General features: G+C 35.3%; 3 protein-coding genes and 1 pseudogene across 3 annotated transcripts; 1 reads left to right on the top strand and 3 right to left on the bottom strand.

Moving 5' to 3' along the window:
- Window positions 1-2,530: 2,530 nt before the first annotated feature.
- On the bottom strand, window positions 2,531-3,594 carry LOC142531752 (uncharacterized). The gene is made up of 2 exons (XM_075638002.1): window positions 3,222-3,594; window positions 2,531-3,155 (listed from the first exon to the last, which is right to left on the bottom strand). Exons 1-2 carry the CDS (start codon window positions 3,582-3,584, stop codon window positions 2,571-2,573), a joined length of 948 nt encoding a protein of 315 aa, XP_075494117.1. The 5' UTR covers window positions 3,585-3,594; the 3' UTR covers window positions 2,531-2,570.
- A 242-nt stretch (window positions 3,595-3,836) lies between these two features.
- LOC142530671 (uncharacterized) lies at window positions 3,837-5,276 on the bottom strand (annotated as a pseudogene).
- Window positions 5,277-9,729: 4,453 nt separating this feature from the next.
- Window positions 9,730-11,693, top strand: LOC142531070 (scarecrow-like protein 32). Its single transcript, XM_075637083.1, has one exon. It carries the CDS (start codon window positions 10,280-10,282, stop codon window positions 11,639-11,641), a length of 1,362 nt encoding a protein of 453 aa, XP_075493198.1. The 5' UTR covers window positions 9,730-10,279; the 3' UTR covers window positions 11,642-11,693.
- Window positions 11,694-12,375: 682 nt separating this feature from the next.
- On the bottom strand, window positions 12,376-14,582 carry LOC142531208 (peroxidase 73-like). The gene is made up of 4 exons (XM_075637292.1): window positions 14,287-14,582; window positions 13,990-14,190; window positions 13,742-13,907; window positions 12,376-12,848 (listed from the first exon to the last, which is right to left on the bottom strand). The coding sequence occupies exons 1-4, from the start codon at window positions 14,494-14,496 to the stop codon at window positions 12,442-12,444; spliced, it is 984 nt and encodes a 327-aa protein (XP_075493407.1). The 5' UTR covers window positions 14,497-14,582; the 3' UTR covers window positions 12,376-12,441.
- Between the last annotated feature and the right edge of the window lie 1,983 nt (window positions 14,583-16,565).

Below are 16,565 nucleotides of genomic sequence, written 5' to 3'. Positions count from 1 at the left end.
ACAGTCGTCAACAACACGTTCAAACCAAGTCAGTTACGGCATCCACCACATCAGCTCCACCAAATGATCCAATGGAGCAAACACCTCTATCTATCGAACAAGTTTGTTGTTGCTTTGGTTGCATTTGCTCAATATTGTGTTTAATGTTGTTTTTCATCCTTGTTATTTTAATTTTGAAGTAAGTAAAATGTTGTGTGTATGTTCGTTATGTAGTAATATTGTCGTGCGAAATGTTGTCGACGATGGTGCTTGATATCGTATATGTGGTTGACTCTTTGTTTTTATTTTGTGACAAGCTAGAAAAAGACTTGGAATTGTAATGATTGGCTTCTTCTAGTAGTTGTAGTACTTTACTCTTTTGTTATTGTACTTTACTCTTTTGTTATTGTAGATGTTAATGTTCAATATAATTTAGAATGTATTTTAAGCATTAAATTTATGTACATAGCTGCATAAGTCAATGTAATTTCATTTGTAACCCCATGAGACACGATGCAGTGAAGCAATGCCGAGATCAGAGTAAGAACCCCGTTCTCACATTTACAGATGTATATATTTTGTTTTAATATGCATTGTACAGTGAGTTGAACAACTTTGTTTGAAATGGAATGTCCATAGGGAAGAAGAAAAATAATGCCGAGGGTTTAAGGTGCATCAAGCTTTTTCAGAACTGCTTCTTTCTTGGGATGCAAAGTTAAGTGAACAATCTTTATTGTTGCATCCGAAGGGGATTTAGGTTAATATTCTTGAACATCTTTTACTTATTATGTTCGGTTATGGAGATATGAACATGTACAAACACTTTAATTTGTTGTCTGCGCATTTGTCCCTGGTAATTGAGAACAAGTGGTTAGCTTGGTGGGATTGGCTTTAATCTCATCTCTGACTAATAAGTGTTATTTTCGGTCACAGTCATATATTTACTAATTTTTTTGTGCAATATATTGAATAAAAATTCATGTCTATGTCTAGTGGTTGACCTACACTGCCTACTATAGCAAATCACTTAATTATCTGTATCTTACAGGATATGGCATTAATGTTGGTAGATGTGGGAGCATTTAAAACGTTTTATCTTCTACTTAAGGCCATTGTTGACTCTGAATTTATTTGTGCAATTTGTTTCACTAAACAGAGACCTTTTTTGTTCTCAGTTACGAAGATGTCTGTGTCTTTCCCTACTCGGTCTCAAGAATCTGTAACCAGCAAGTATGTAGTACCGCTGATATCACTGTTATCAGAGGAAGAAGGCGATGGTCTTGATCAACCTCCAGCACCATCGAAGGCACAAAAAATTGTGGGTTTGTCTCCTTCACCTTCGTTGAAGGAAATAGCAGCAACCAAAAAGCCTTTTGACCATGTGGCACACATGTACTACAAAGAACTAATGAAGCATTTAACAACGAAGAAGCGTGGATTAATTGCCGAGGCTGGTGCGATGAAGAAGCGTGCTGCAGAAGATAATTGTGTACCGGTTGTTATCATCAATACGTCAAGCGACTCTAGTGGGTAATCTAGTTACTTCCTTCAGCAAGTGATTTGGTCTTCAAACCACCCTTTTGTTTCTTTTGCAGTGTAGTATAGTCGTATATGTTGTCGACGGTTTGGTGGTCAAGACTACTTTGCTACTTTGATAAGGCACTGTAATGAAATGATGCTATGTAGCTGTACATATAAATATATTATTGTGTTTAACCCATTTCATGTTTTGTATGATCCAACACTAATATTAGAAATTTAATTTCCGTAAACATACAAACACAAGAAATAAAATGGGCTTCGTAGTTGTAGATGTTGAAGTATATGTTTAATAGATACCAGATTCCGAATATCCATCCCAGCTGCAATGTTTGCAAATCTTCATCAGTGCTTATACCCTCATTCATGCCTTCTGCTGGTGATCTTACTTTGAAGGCTTTCAGCATTTAGCTAGCCATTTTATATGCATGCCCAACAATGCGTTCGGAAGTGATTTTGAAATGAAGGAGATATTATTGGTATTAGATGAATGGTGCGTTCATTTAAGAAAGGTTCCTTAAAAACTTGTTCCAATGCTGTAGTTTACTTTCTTAAATGGTTGGCTTAAAGATTTCACGAATGGCTTAGAAGGGGAGAGGGCCAATGCATAGCTCCACAGTTTCTTGAAATCTGCTAAGGACAAATCTCTGGTGGTGAATATGTGGATGTGTATGCATCTTTGTTCTTAGCCAAGAAAATGGTTGTGTAGTACAGCAAGATAATATTCTTCTTGTTGTTTAAGAAAGGTGAATTCACATGTGGTGTAGAATCAATTACAGCATGAAGCTTTGTTCTCCATAACCAAGACTTCTTCGACAAGAAGCCGTTGAAGCAAAATATCAATCAAATGTCAAAACAATTGTTACACCTTTGGTCTGCAAAACCAAACCTTTCCAAAAACATGAAATTCCCACAAATCAAATCAAACACACGAGTTTGATGCAGCAAAGGTCGCTTCAAAGTTTGAGATACACACAAATGCAACATTTTGTCAAAATAATTACAACAAAACTTACCATTATCCCTAAAGTGCGGCATGAGAAGGCATAACATCAACCTCCTCTAAGCAACCGTCTCGCTAAGCTCAATCTTCCGCCATGACCCAAGCGCAAGAACAATGACAATTTCGCATGGTTCTCCACCAATTCTTCAATAACCATAACTTTCTCGTCTTCGGTCAACTCAGTAATTGTTTCCATGACCTTTAACACATTGTCTTGGGCATTGCGCATCTTCTCATCAGCTGCTTCTTTTTGTGTTGCTAGTTGTTTGATAAGGTCATTCATTGTGTGTTTTGTGATGGTGGCGAAATTATTTATGGCTTCTACTATCGCATCGTCAGCATCGTCTACATGTTTTCGTTTCTTACCCTTTGCATTCGCAGCAGCTGTCGGTCGCGAGGATGGTGTGACAGATACAGAGATTGACTCATCAGCTCCCTCATGAACAGAAAACAATGCGTCCAGGTTCATACCTATATTGTTAGGCAATTCAGGTGTCATGGTAAGAACCTCTTGAACAGCGGCAGTGAAATGTTCAGCTTTGTCTCCGGTTGCCCGATCATTACCAAAGATTTCACACCAATCATGGTAATAGGTCCACCTTTTGTGTCTCATTGACCGTGCGCTGTTGTCTACCTACGAGTTTAAATCATCAATTTTCTTCGATAAGAAAAGACAGGCAGTTGTCAAACAAAAGAATACCTTGATTAGTGCATCCCATATGTCGTTTGAAGCTTCAATGGTCTTCTCTGTGTCGTTCCATCCTACTCCACTTTTACTTAGTAAAATCACCAAAGATCCGTACAATTTCTTCCACACATGAACTTTAGAGTTAATATGTGGATTACCACGTATGTTTGTGTCAGGGAATGCAACTTTCATTCGATTTTCAAGAAAAGCTAAATAGCCTGGCCGAAATCCATTGCCGCTTTTCCAACCTTCTACGGACGCCTCTTTCAGTGCTTGTATGAGAATCTCTTCTTCACGTTCACTCCAACTATGTCTTGTCTTATCACCTTTTTTGGCTTTGTCAACAAAACACTCGGAAGTTGCAAAACTATCCATAATTACGATGTTGCCACTGTCGTGTCCTTTTCCTGGTAGTAATACAGCACACTAGTTAGCCATGTGAAATTAGTTCAATTACTTAACATCACATTGTGTATTACACAAGAAAGATATAATTGAGTGGACTAAATTCAAACAACATAACATCAAATGCAATCAAGTTACATAGATTTAAAATATAAATAACATCAAATGTCACAAGTACATGAATGACAAAGTTGTAACGCCAGATTTAAAAAAAATAATGATTTAAGTTAGATTCATCCACATAGACATAGCAAGGTTCTCCCTCCAAGTATCCCAATCATCCGACGCTTCCAAGCTAGTGATGAAATCATCTTGCATCTCATTGTCCGGACTGACTACATCATCGATCACTTCCTCAATTGGATCGTCGGGCATCTCAGACCTGATGAAGTTATGCAGCAACATACATGCCATTATGATTCTGTTTTGTGTTTTTAGTGGATAGAACAACGGACTTCGAAGTATGTCCCTATATTTTTTTCAACAAACCGAATGCTATTTCGATTATGTTTCGGGCTTGAGAGTGTCTCCAGTTAAATAACTCCTTATAATTCTGTGGCCCATTTGCACGTTTTCCCCAAGCATCCCTATGATAACGTACTCGCCTGTAAGGAGTCAAGAATCCCTCTACATTGCCATATCCATTGTCACATAGGTAATAACAGCCTAAAAATAAGAAAATAGTTATTAGTCTTGATGAAAGAATTAACATTATGTACGCACTAAATTCTTGAGGAAAAGAAGGAACAAAGTTTTGTTGTTAATATTTTTAAAACAAGGCTCATCAATTCACAATTAATAATTAATAATAAGAATATCAAAACCTCGCGGAATTTTCAGTGTGTCGTCACGAGTCACTGTATCTTTAAGAACCCTGGCATCTGCTGCAGATCTCTCTCACCCCGTAAGTGCATATATGAACTTCATTTCACGGTCGCAAACCCCAAGAACATTGACTGCGATAGTACCTTTTCTTGTTCTATATCGTGCCTTGTCCATGGTAGGTACATGTACATTTACATACGTTCCGTCTAATGCACCAAGACATCCCTGTTCAATTTACAATTAATAACTTCAAATCAATGTATGTATTAAAAAAACGACCGTGCATAGTTAAAATGTTTATTTTGTACATTTTGTTGACAATGATTTCACATTACCTTGAACCATTTCCAAGTTTCGTTGGTGCAAGAATCATCGACAGGAGTTGGTTTAACCAGTAGTAAAGGATGTAACATGAGAATTGATTGGAGCACTTGATGGAAATGGGTGCTGATTGTATGGCCACTACGTACATAGTCATGTCCAACAACTCTATTCTTCTTGTGATGAGCCAATACAGACAGAAACATGCTCACCTTCTCTTCAATACAGACATATCTAGACTCGACTAGTCCTCCAACATGAGTTAACAAGTAACACAAGCGTACAAATGTATTCCTATTCATTCGCAAGTTCACCACACATTGAACGTCTCCTATGTCAATAATCCTGTGCAAATGGTTCATTTGCACATTTATTCTTTCGGTCATGCTATAGGACATTGTTCTTTTACACTTGTTGCAACGTCGTTTTGCACGTAACTTCAGTACATGTATCAAGAATAACATAACCAACAATGATCGACACATGATTTGGTGCAGCAACACAAAAAGAGTAATGTGTCTATGCATAATGGGCAGCGAAGATACTTCAGAAATGAATAAAATTGAAAATGGGGTTAATAATGACATTTGCCAAACACAAAAGAATTAAAATTACTGGAAATGAAGATACTAATGTAGGCATGACATTGTTTACCAATGGTTGGTTAAAAATACGTAAACACATTCTTGTAATATAGTGTGTAAATTGAAATACAAAATGCAGTAGTTTAATGTCTACAACAAAATCATCACAATATTAAAAACAATGCCAATACTTTTGCACTTCGACATTGTATGAACTAACAAATTGACAGATGTTTAGTCTCATATGGGCTTCAATTGTGATGAAGTTACGAAAATGACATGGAGAAAATGATCGGCAGAAGATTAACCTTACAAAACAAAAAAAGGAGTGTTGCTGCAAATAAACACACTACACAAAGAGAAGAACAAAAAATTCAATTCAACGATGGCAACCCAAGAAAATAGAACAAACAACATATTTCAGGAAGAATGATAAGTAAAGAAAGGTCATTTAACGACACTGTGATAGCCTCCTCACAATCCTCAATCTTTCGCAGGTGACAGCATAAAACTTTACCCTACCAAAACTTAAGTTCGACAACGGCTTACGAAAAGAAATCGCTTGAAACAAGTCGCTCGAAGACTGTTGACCTGATTTCTGTAGCTTTCGGCGCACACAACGAAAACCTACGACATCGCCTCTCTTCGTACGTTGTCGTGAAGATGGAGGAAGATTTATTGTTGGGCTTGTTGAGGGTAATTGAGGAAAATGCTGCCTTGATAGACACAAGGATTAATAATGTTGGACTCAGGCGTGGGTTTATTTTAACCTATTTAGTACAGCCTAGTCCAATGGAGAAATTACATGGGTTTATTAAAAAATACACCAAACAATAGATTAACATGAAAAAATGACCACAGTCCTAATGAATCTCACCTACCAAACACGCCCTAAGGTATACATCTACCATTACTCAATAAAAGTAGATATTTTTATTTTGTACCTAAAATATAGTGTGAGTAACAAAAATTGATGTAAATAAGATTGAAATTTGAAGAGCCCCGAATCCCATCCTCCTACCTTTAGAAGTTTCATAAAAGTTGGCAAATTTTGTCAAACATGCTGACGACACATAATTTCAAGCGAGTTTAACAAAACTTTCGTTTTTCGTTTTGTAGAGATATATTAATTATTTTCTCTTAAAAAAGGATTTATTATTATTAGTTAGAAAAGATAATTTCATCGAAACTAATTCATTGTTTATTATAAACAAATAATTTTAGACAAAAAATAACAATTTTAGTTTTAAATTTTTTAATTAAATAGTCCTCGGTATTGGGACATGATTAAATAGAGTGGCAGACTCACTCTTTGCATCAAAGAATTAAAATAAAATATTGCTCTCTAAAATTTAGTATCTTAAGCACGTGATTACCTGTTCATGTCCGTTGTTGATACTCTTCGTTTTTGTGTATTTTGAGGAATCAAATTATCACAAACTAAATAATTTTGCCATATGCCCGAATATTATTGGATATGGTCGAAAATTTCCCTAAACAAAAAATTCCAAATTCCAAAATAATCAAGAATGTCATGTTTTGGCAAAAATTTGTGTGAGACGGTCTAACGGGTCGTATTTTTGTGAGACATATATCTTATTTGGGTCATCCATGAAAAAATATTATTTTTTATGCTAAGAATATTATTTTTTATTGTAAATATCAGTACGATTGAACCGTTTCACAGATAAAGATTATTGAGACCGTCTCACAAGAGATCTACCCATTTGTTTTTGTTTATTCCAAAAAAATGTGTCCTCTTTCATTTGAATTCCTCATAATCATCGCTTTAGAATACTAAATTAAAATTTCACTCTCCTGTCTTCACTTGATTCACCTTATATGCTTACTTCAAGATTCTTCTAATAAATATTCATTACATACCCAAGAATTTAATAATTAGATTCTAATACTTTATAAATTTGGACCATTTACATTAAGGACAAGATGTGTCAGGACTTTTTTCTAAGGAAGCTGATAGACTCCAGTAATTTGGAGTCATAAAATAAATTACTATAATTTTTAATGTAATCTTTACTCGAAATATGGATTTACCTTTAAAAAAATTCCTTATTTTTAATTAAAAAAAATTCTATAAATATATCCCTAGAGCTACTTCTATATCTCATTCTTTTTAAATTTTAAATTTATATGCTGGACATCGCATTATTGATATAGAGTTGAGTTTTACTGACGTGAAATTTATGGCAAAATTTTCACTATCTTAAATACTTGTTCTTTTTTCGCAACTTGAAGTGAATTTGGTACCCAATTAAGTTGGCCCGGTAAAGGTAACCCCAAGTGCTTGCATATTTTTATGTAAAATTTTAAAATCGTCCCACAAGTTGGTCTATTTTAGATTTTTAACGTATTCAAATCGTGGTCTTAATACAATAAGTTAATTTATCTATTTGCATTGTTTTCGTCATAATGTTGAAGTGGCCGCATGCATGTATTAATAACATGATACTAGACATTACTGATATATTCAGCGTCGTGTAAGGATTCCTGTGAAAACTAAAAATATATTTAAAGAAACCACAAATTATATTTTGCAATTACACCAAATTTTGACTATTTAAAGAACTTAAACATAAAATAAGCTAATTTATCACGACTTCACATAATATCTCAAACTTCTGATTCGAAAAAAATAAATATATATAATCGTTACGACATATATATATCATTTTGTTAGATACTAACTTAGGGTTTTGAGCTACTCCGATATTTGACCGATCGATCGATCGAGTTGTCTATTTCGGAAGTGGGGGTGAGGGGGAAACCACATTTTTAATATAAAACTTAGGTATCAGTAGATGGAACAAAATAAATATAGAAAAAAAATTATAAAGAGAAAGGCGATAGTGTCACATGTGGAGGTGCATTAAGATCCAAACAGAGAATGATAAAAAAGGATGTGGATGGACCCGTTTGATATATTGCATATATACAGTGTGATCTTCACATGTTACTCCACATTTGAAATTCTCTTCCGTCGCTTGCATGCCAGGAATTTCTTCCCCCTGTCTGGTGGATATCACTGGGATAAGTTTTTTATTCACATTTTTGTATATTTGTACTTAGATCATGTTAAGATTGAGACTTGAACCTAACTCAATCCCAAAAACTAGTTCAAAAGGAGTGATTTTGTCCAAGTTTATATATGCAACTCACATGTCGAACTTTATCAAACCGATGTGAGACATTTTAACACACACCCCTCACGCTTTGGAATGAACAACTGGAGCGTTGAGACATTAACGGGTGATCCAACTATGGACAGTTCAACACATAATCTCTATTCTCACACTAAAAAAGGAAAAAATTGTGTCCACCCCTTGATAACACCATCTATGTTTGAATATTTCTGACATATGATTTATATTAATGTGGCCAACCAGTCCATAATTAGAATCTAACACTATACACAGGATGCATGAGTGAAACAAACAGGTCAAATAATCACTACAACAAAAACGGCATACGACAACGGTTTTAATGAAAAAAAACCGTTGTTGTATGTGCGTTGTTGATTGTGTTTTTTTCATGTAGTGAATGAATAAATATTACACACACAAAAAAGGTTGTATGAGATCAAATAAACAAGTCCAATTACTTAAAAATCATAGCCACATCAAAAGAGTATAAATAATGTATATTTAAGTGTTTATTAACCATTTGTCCCCACTTCACCCGAAGAATATATGACACAAATATAGAGGAGAAGAGTAGGAATTCTTGAAGTGGGTGAAGTCAGCAGCATAAATGGGAATTTTCTTATATAATTTGATAGAAATGATTTGTGTATGATGAGTCTGTGTGTATAGCCCGTGAGTAAGCCAAAGCTTTACAGCGTTCAGCTTTACTGTTACGTGACAAATTACAAGTCCCATATGTTGACAAAAACTCATGCCTGGCCGGCCACCTCACGTGTTCCCAAAAACCCATGTCTAGTGGCTCAAGGGGTATAGTTGGGATGGTAAGATATGGTGGATTTTTATCAAGACGTCATATATTCGATCTATCGTTGTTTTTGTCATCTCAACTTTGCTTCTGTTACGCATGACTTGTCCAATATGATTTTACCTGATATGTGTAATTTTCATGCTACTGTGTTCTTTGAGTTGCGGGGTGAAATAATTGTGCATCCTTAATTGTACCAATCATCGCCCAAATAAAAAAATTACTAAACATACATTTTCAAAATACATTTAGTACTTATCTTCCCATTCATTCATTATAGGATTTAAAAATGTTGCAAAGAAACAAAACTCTCCTTATAACAACATTTGTGTAAATTGATAATGACTTGATTAAACCATAAATGAAAGTATTTAATTCTAATAATTAGAAAAAAAAACAAAATTTATATTTTAAAAAAGTCGCATTTTCTTGGCCGCTCCTCCTCCTTTCTCCGTCGTGCACCCACCAGGCCAGCTTTTCTCCTCTATATTACACCCTTTTCTAAGTTCAATCTCCCCCTTTACTCTGTTTTGCACGTACCAGCTTTGAAAGAAAGTCCCCTCTTTTTTTCTTTGTTTTCTTGAATCTGTCACTTAATTACATATATGGTGATTTTCCCTAAATTTACTCTAAACCAAGATTTCTTGGACACGAGAGATCTTCAATTTCCCTTCATTAGATCCCTTGTACCCACAAAAAGGTAATAATTTTAACCCCTTTTTGGAAAAGTTGAACAGTCGATTTCCCTTTGATTCATTCACAGAATTTTTCCCTTCAAAATAAGAGATAATGGATCGTTTCGCAATACCCAACTGTCAGGTACCACTTCCAGTCTAGTCCCTTTCTCTCGTTCTGTCCCCCTTTCGGTTTTCTGAATTCTCTTTTTTGTTTCTCCGAATTCTTTTTCAGCGTATATAAACCTTTCTTTTCCTGTCATAATAATTATTTACTGGTTTTAATCTATCCCCAATGGTGCAATTCACTGAAACATTACCCCTGTTGAATCAAATCCCTCCATTTCCATCTCCGCCAATGAACAAGAACCAGCTTTTCCGGGCCCGGCCATGGCCGGGATTCCCGACGCCGAAATCTGTGGGGAATTTCGGGGACTCGAATTGCATGGAACAGTTGCTGATTCACTGCGCAAACGCCCTGGAAAACAATGACGCGACTCTTGCTCAACAAATCTTGTGGGTTCTCAACAATATTGCTCCTCCGGACGGGGACTCGAATCAGCGGCTGACTTGCGGCTTCCTCCGAGCGCTCATAGCACGCGCCGCCAAGATTGGAACCTGCAAATTGCTCACCGCCATGGCTGATGTCCAAGCAAATGATCTAGCCATGAACAATCATAAATTCTCTATTCTCGAGCTGGCGGGCTTCGTGGACTTGACTCCGTGGCACAGGTTCGGTTTTACGGCCTCTAATGCAGCGGTTCTGGAAGCTGTCGAAGGGTACTCGGTGGTTCATATAGTTGACTTGAGTTTAACACACTGCATGCAAATTCCGACCCTTATTGATGCCATGTCCACTCGGCTCGACCCACCGCCACTGATCAAGCTAACGGTAGCCGGCACCATGGAAGATTTCCCACCGATGTTAGATCTCTCTTACGAGGAACTAGGCCTGAAATTAGTTAATTTCGCAAGATCCCGCGATATTATAATGGATTTTAGAGTCATTCCTTCGAGTTCTAAAGATGGATTCTCTTCTTTGATCGAGGAACTCAAACTGCAACATTTCGTACGTGCCGAAAATGGCGAGGCACTAGTAATAAATTGTCACATGATGCTCCATTACATCCCAGAAGAAACCTCGTCAAATATTCCAAATACACCTCAAATTTCGATCCGAACCTCGTCCATGCCGTCTCTTCGAACCATGTTTCTCGAGTCCATAAGAGGTTTGGATCCGACAATCGTCATATTAGTCGACGAAGATGCAGATTTCACATCAAGCAGCCTAGTGAACAGATTAAGATCAGCTTACAATTATCTATGGATACCCTATGATACAATGGACACTTTTCTTCCACGGGGAAGCAAGCAGAGACAATGGTATGAAGCGGACATTTGTTGGAAGATAGAGAACGTAATTTCAAACGAGGGGCCTCAGAGAGTTGAGAGGCTCGAACCGAAGAGCAAATGGGTACAAAGAATGCGAGAGGCGTGTTTTCGAGGTGTTGGATTCAGCGACGATGCGATTTTAGAGGTGAAGAGTATGTTGGACGAGCATACAGCTGGTTGGGGACTAAAGAAAGAAGAAGAAGATGTTGTGCTTACATGGAAAGGACACAATGTGGTTTTTGCTACTGCTTGGTTGCCTGTTTGACGGTCTCCAATATATTGTTTGAAGAATTTTATTACAATATTTTCTTCCTAGATCTTCTCGATATGCTTGATTTTCATTCTTAGTAATGGATAGAAAATCATTTGAGTAACATGGCTTTGGAGTTATGGTGATTGAACTACAAGTAAGCTTCAACTTAAGCTTGATTACTTGTTGGTTGAGTTCTGATTTCATTTACTTAATATATTGAATAATATATACGTTACAATTTATATCTTCCACTTTTCATAAATTACATATTTTAACATCTTCTTTAAAATAATAAATAGCATTTCTAGGAAAAATTACTATTTTTGTATGTTACTTGGTCATTTTCCATTTGTATTTTTTCAAGTTGTAGTCCAATAATTAAAATCATACAACAAATTTTTTACAATTAAAATGTCATATTTATTGCAATATGATGCTATAAAATGATCAAATAAATAAAATAAAACATAAAAAAAATAATGTGATTCGTATTCATTTGTACTTATTAGATTTTGAATTATATAAATAAATATGATGACAAATTATTGACAAAAACTTGTGTGATAGGGTCTCAATGATCGTATTTTGTAAGACAGATATCTTATTTGAGTCATCCATGAAAAAGTATTACTCTTTATGCTAAGAGTATTACTTTTTATTGTTAATATCGGTAGGGTTGACCCGTCTCAGAGATAAAAATTCGAATAATATTTTAGTTCTTGTACTTATGTAGATGAATTACAAACTTATCTTAAACCAATTTGTAATTTTATTTCAAACAGAATACTAAGAATACAAGTATTCTATTATGGTTAATTAAATCTTCCACAATCGAAGCGGATATTTCCGTTCTTCGCGGTCTTCACTCCGACCCGACCCAATTTAGTTATAGCCTGAATGAAAGCGTTGTTGAAAGTGAGTGGCTTTTTGGCCCAAGTATTAACAGTGGGCCTAGACCTTCTATCCGTGAACAAAACCTGGTCCGATGTGAAGAGGCCCTTTCCATTTTTAAGGTTTTTGAAGTAGGCATTGTCAAAAATTCTTGGTGTGGTTGGGTCCATATCAATGGCGATGGTTGGGTCCACTTTTTTTGGGCACATAGACTGTAATTGGGCCACATATTCTTTATCGAGAGTTGGGTCCACTGGATTTTGACGGCTGAAACTGTATATCCTGTTCGAAAATTTGCTGCAGTGGGAGAAGCCTACGGTGTGGCATGCTGCAGGCGATCAAGAAAATGGGATTAAGAACTTTTCAGCTTATGATTTTATTTTTAAATTTATAAGATGGTATTTAATTCAATATTATTATAAAATGTTAAATTATAATAATGTTTTTCCTGAGTAACTCAGTGTTGTTTTCAAATAGAAAAAATATTTAAATATTATATGGGAGATTTCTAAAACTATATAAATTTAAGCTCATTAAACTAATGAATCTATTTTAATAAAAACTAATGATTAAGAGAGGAAAATTGACACTTAATACCCTTGTGAAAATAAATTAAAAAAACATATAACCCCTTATAGAAAATTAATAATCTTTTTTAAAAAATCGATGTTATTGAAAAATAAGACGTGTTTGCTCTATTTGCGAAAGGTTTTGCACTTGATTTTTAAAAGTATAAAATTTTATATATATTTTGAATTTTCATATGGGTACTAAACATAATTTTCCCGATTCCAAGAAGGGAATCCATCATAGGAAATTTTTTGTTAATTATCGAATATTTTTCCAATGTTTTTGAATTTTTTTTAAATAATTGACTTGTTTCAAAGTTAATGAAATGCTTATTTCCACCCCCAAAAAAAACTAAATATATACTTCTATACTATATCATTAAGTTTGAGGACATGATAATAACTATCTAAAGAGGACACCAACTTTTTTTTTTCAATTTTACCCTTATATGATACTAATATTACACTTTTGTTTTTTGTTTTTTTTTTTAAATTTCAACGTACACTTTTATTTTTTTTATTTCAACAATTCAAATATCAATTTAGTACCTCCATAATTTGTCAAATTTCACTTTAGTCCATCGATAATGATAAAAAAAATTGTACACATACGCATCACGTGTGCAGAGTAACTAGTAATAAATAAATGTACCTGAGAGAGCAATCATGTCATCCTGAGTGAGATTATTACGACCAAACATGGCATTAAGTTGGTTCAAGTTGAAAGTGGGCTGCGGTAGGTTCCCATTTACATCGGCAGCATTGGACCTTAGCCCATCAAATCTACCCAATTCCACTGTATACGGAGGCCCACCAGCCTGAACCCACCATTTTTTTTATTACAAATTATACTTATAAAATACAATATGTTAATTTCGAAGATTTTCATAATATACAAACCAGAGCAATGACATCTCGAGTTGCCATAGCGAGAATATCAGCACAAGAAACCCTATTTCTGCAACTTGGAATCTTATCCACTGCTGCTTTGGCTTTGATCACAGTATCAAATCCATCTCCGGCCAATGACAAATTGTCTGGATGATCCTTTTCAGCTTTGTTCCGGGACGTCGACGCCACTATCACCGACGCATCGCAACCCTAAATTATTTCATTTCACAATTATATATATTTTTTTAAAAATAAATTTAAAAAGAAGAAATAAAACATATATACATTGATGAAAAATGTACGTACTTGAACGAAGCAATCGTGGAGGAAGAGACGAATGACAGAAGGGACGGTAACAAAAGTTTGTTGGAATTTTAGGGTGACGGCTTCTAGAACAATCTTTTCGACATTAGGACATATGTTTGCGTAGTAATTTCTTCTCAGCTGTGCAGAAGTCGAGCTCGAGCACAAAATAATACATATAAAGAGCGATATTATGGTTAAAAGACGAACCATTTTTTGTTCAGCTATACAGTTTGAAGGGAACTGAGTAGAGAAGGAAGGAGATTGAGGTTTAGGGAGGAGCTAATGCTATTGTACTTGGTGGAATTTAAATCAGTAGATTTCTAAATAAATCATTGACTTTTAAAGATATAAAAAAGATGTAATGATGTGATCTAAGCGCCAGTTGGCTACTAAGAATCTTGTCTGTGTACAACGATGAAAGCATATTATAAAAAAGGTTTAATGATATATTGGATGATTGAAACCTGAAAGGGGCATATTTCACATCACATGGAATATCTTTTGGTGTACGCATCTTACATCTAAATAAACAGGAATGATTCAATAAATTGACTAAAGATTATGAAAATATATTTTTAGAATTATATATATAAAAAACCCAAGTGTTTTTTTTCATTTACACAACTCCTATCGTTCTTCTCGGTTCGCCGATGAATACATGCATCATCTTCATGTTAGTATCACGTCAGTCATTTCGAAAGGAAATTTTAAATTACATGAGAAATGAGTGATTATTTGTAGTATTTTGTTAGAAGTGGTGCGAGCGAGGAGCAATTATAACTTGGAATTTGAGAGCGTGGAGAAGAGGATTTAATTCGATTAAAATGAGTTGCTTATAATAAATGTCAAGTCAAACATAAGGGATGAGAATGAATCAAGAGCAACTCCACTTGGCCCATTCCATGTGAAACTAAAGAGATGTTTATTCAAAGTATTTATTATCATATTCCAGCAGAAGTCACCTCCCTAATTTGCATTATAAAATAATATTTTAGCACCCCCACCTTCGATGAGTGATTTTAATATTTTAATTAACAAGAAAATTCCAAGGGCTAGCCAGTGATCATGGGATATTGCTGATAAATAAAATAATATTTAATTATAGATATAATATGTTCATATATGATTTTGGACAATCCTCCCATCTTGTGCTAGCTTTTGGGGTTGATTTACATCCAAGTCTCAATCTCAACATGGTATCAGAGCTCATGTTTCACTGTTATGTGTTAGAATGGTCATAGTTGGTTCATCTGTTCTGCCTATAATTGGGTCATTTGTAAATTTTCACGCTCCAGATATTCATTCTTGTGTGTGAGGGGATGTGTTACTTGTTATCTGGGAGTTGCATATATGAATTTGGACAATCATCCCCCCTTGAGCTAGCTTTTGGGGTTGAGTTAGGTCCAAGTCTCAATCTTAACATGATATCAGATTCAGGTTCCACAGTTATATGTTGGAATGTCCATAGTTGGGCCAGTTGTTCTCATTTATAAACTTCACGCTCTCACATCGGTTGGATAATGTCCTTGAGAGTTATATATATGGTCTTGGACAATCATTCCTTATTGAGCTAGCTTTTGGGATTGAGTTAAGTCCAAATCATAATCTTAACAGAATTAATGGCATTGGACAAATAACGGAACCCAATCCAAGTTGAGGTTTTTTTTTTTTACTAGAAAAGCTTGTAATTTTATTGATTCAAAGTAAGATATTTTTTTACAAAATCTTCCAACCAAAACGGGAAATTTTTGTGTTCCCATATAGCATGAGAGTGGGAGGGAAAAACGAAATGAGCAATAGTATGTGCAACCACATTTGTCGATCTACGCACCTGGAACAACTTAACTTCGCGAAAATAGCTCAATAAGTATCTAACTTATGTAGCAATTGCATCATTATAGCTACGATCTTCCTCAGGACAAATGATGGCTTGCACTGCTAAGAGTGAGTTGATAGAGATTTGTTGAATCATTATTTCTCCTTCTTGCACCAATCTGAGGCCCTTCCGTATCACGACTAATTATGCATAAACAATCGTAGGAGGCCTGTCGATGTTCATTATTGTACGTCGTATCAACGTTCATTTTTAAAAGGTTAGGTGGAGGAGCCAGACCACCCTTACGGGTGAGCCAGACCACCTTACGGGTGAGCAAATGGTACTGTCTCGAGGGGCTGTGAGCACAGATTCACGAGCTTTTTGGAATTCCTGGAGCAGCGAGAAACTCCAATCTACTGAAATACATATCTCATTGCTCTCTTTCTCATGCACAATTTTGGTA

This window comes from Primulina tabacum, chromosome 17, assembly GCF_025594145.1.
Source record: "Primulina tabacum isolate GXHZ01 chromosome 17, ASM2559414v2, whole genome shotgun sequence".
In the NCBI taxonomy this organism is placed as follows: Eukaryota; Viridiplantae; Streptophyta; class Magnoliopsida; order Lamiales; family Gesneriaceae; genus Primulina; species Primulina tabacum.
The sequence above is the reverse complement of the archived record's forward strand: the minus strand, read 5'-3'. Positions and strand labels throughout refer to the sequence as shown.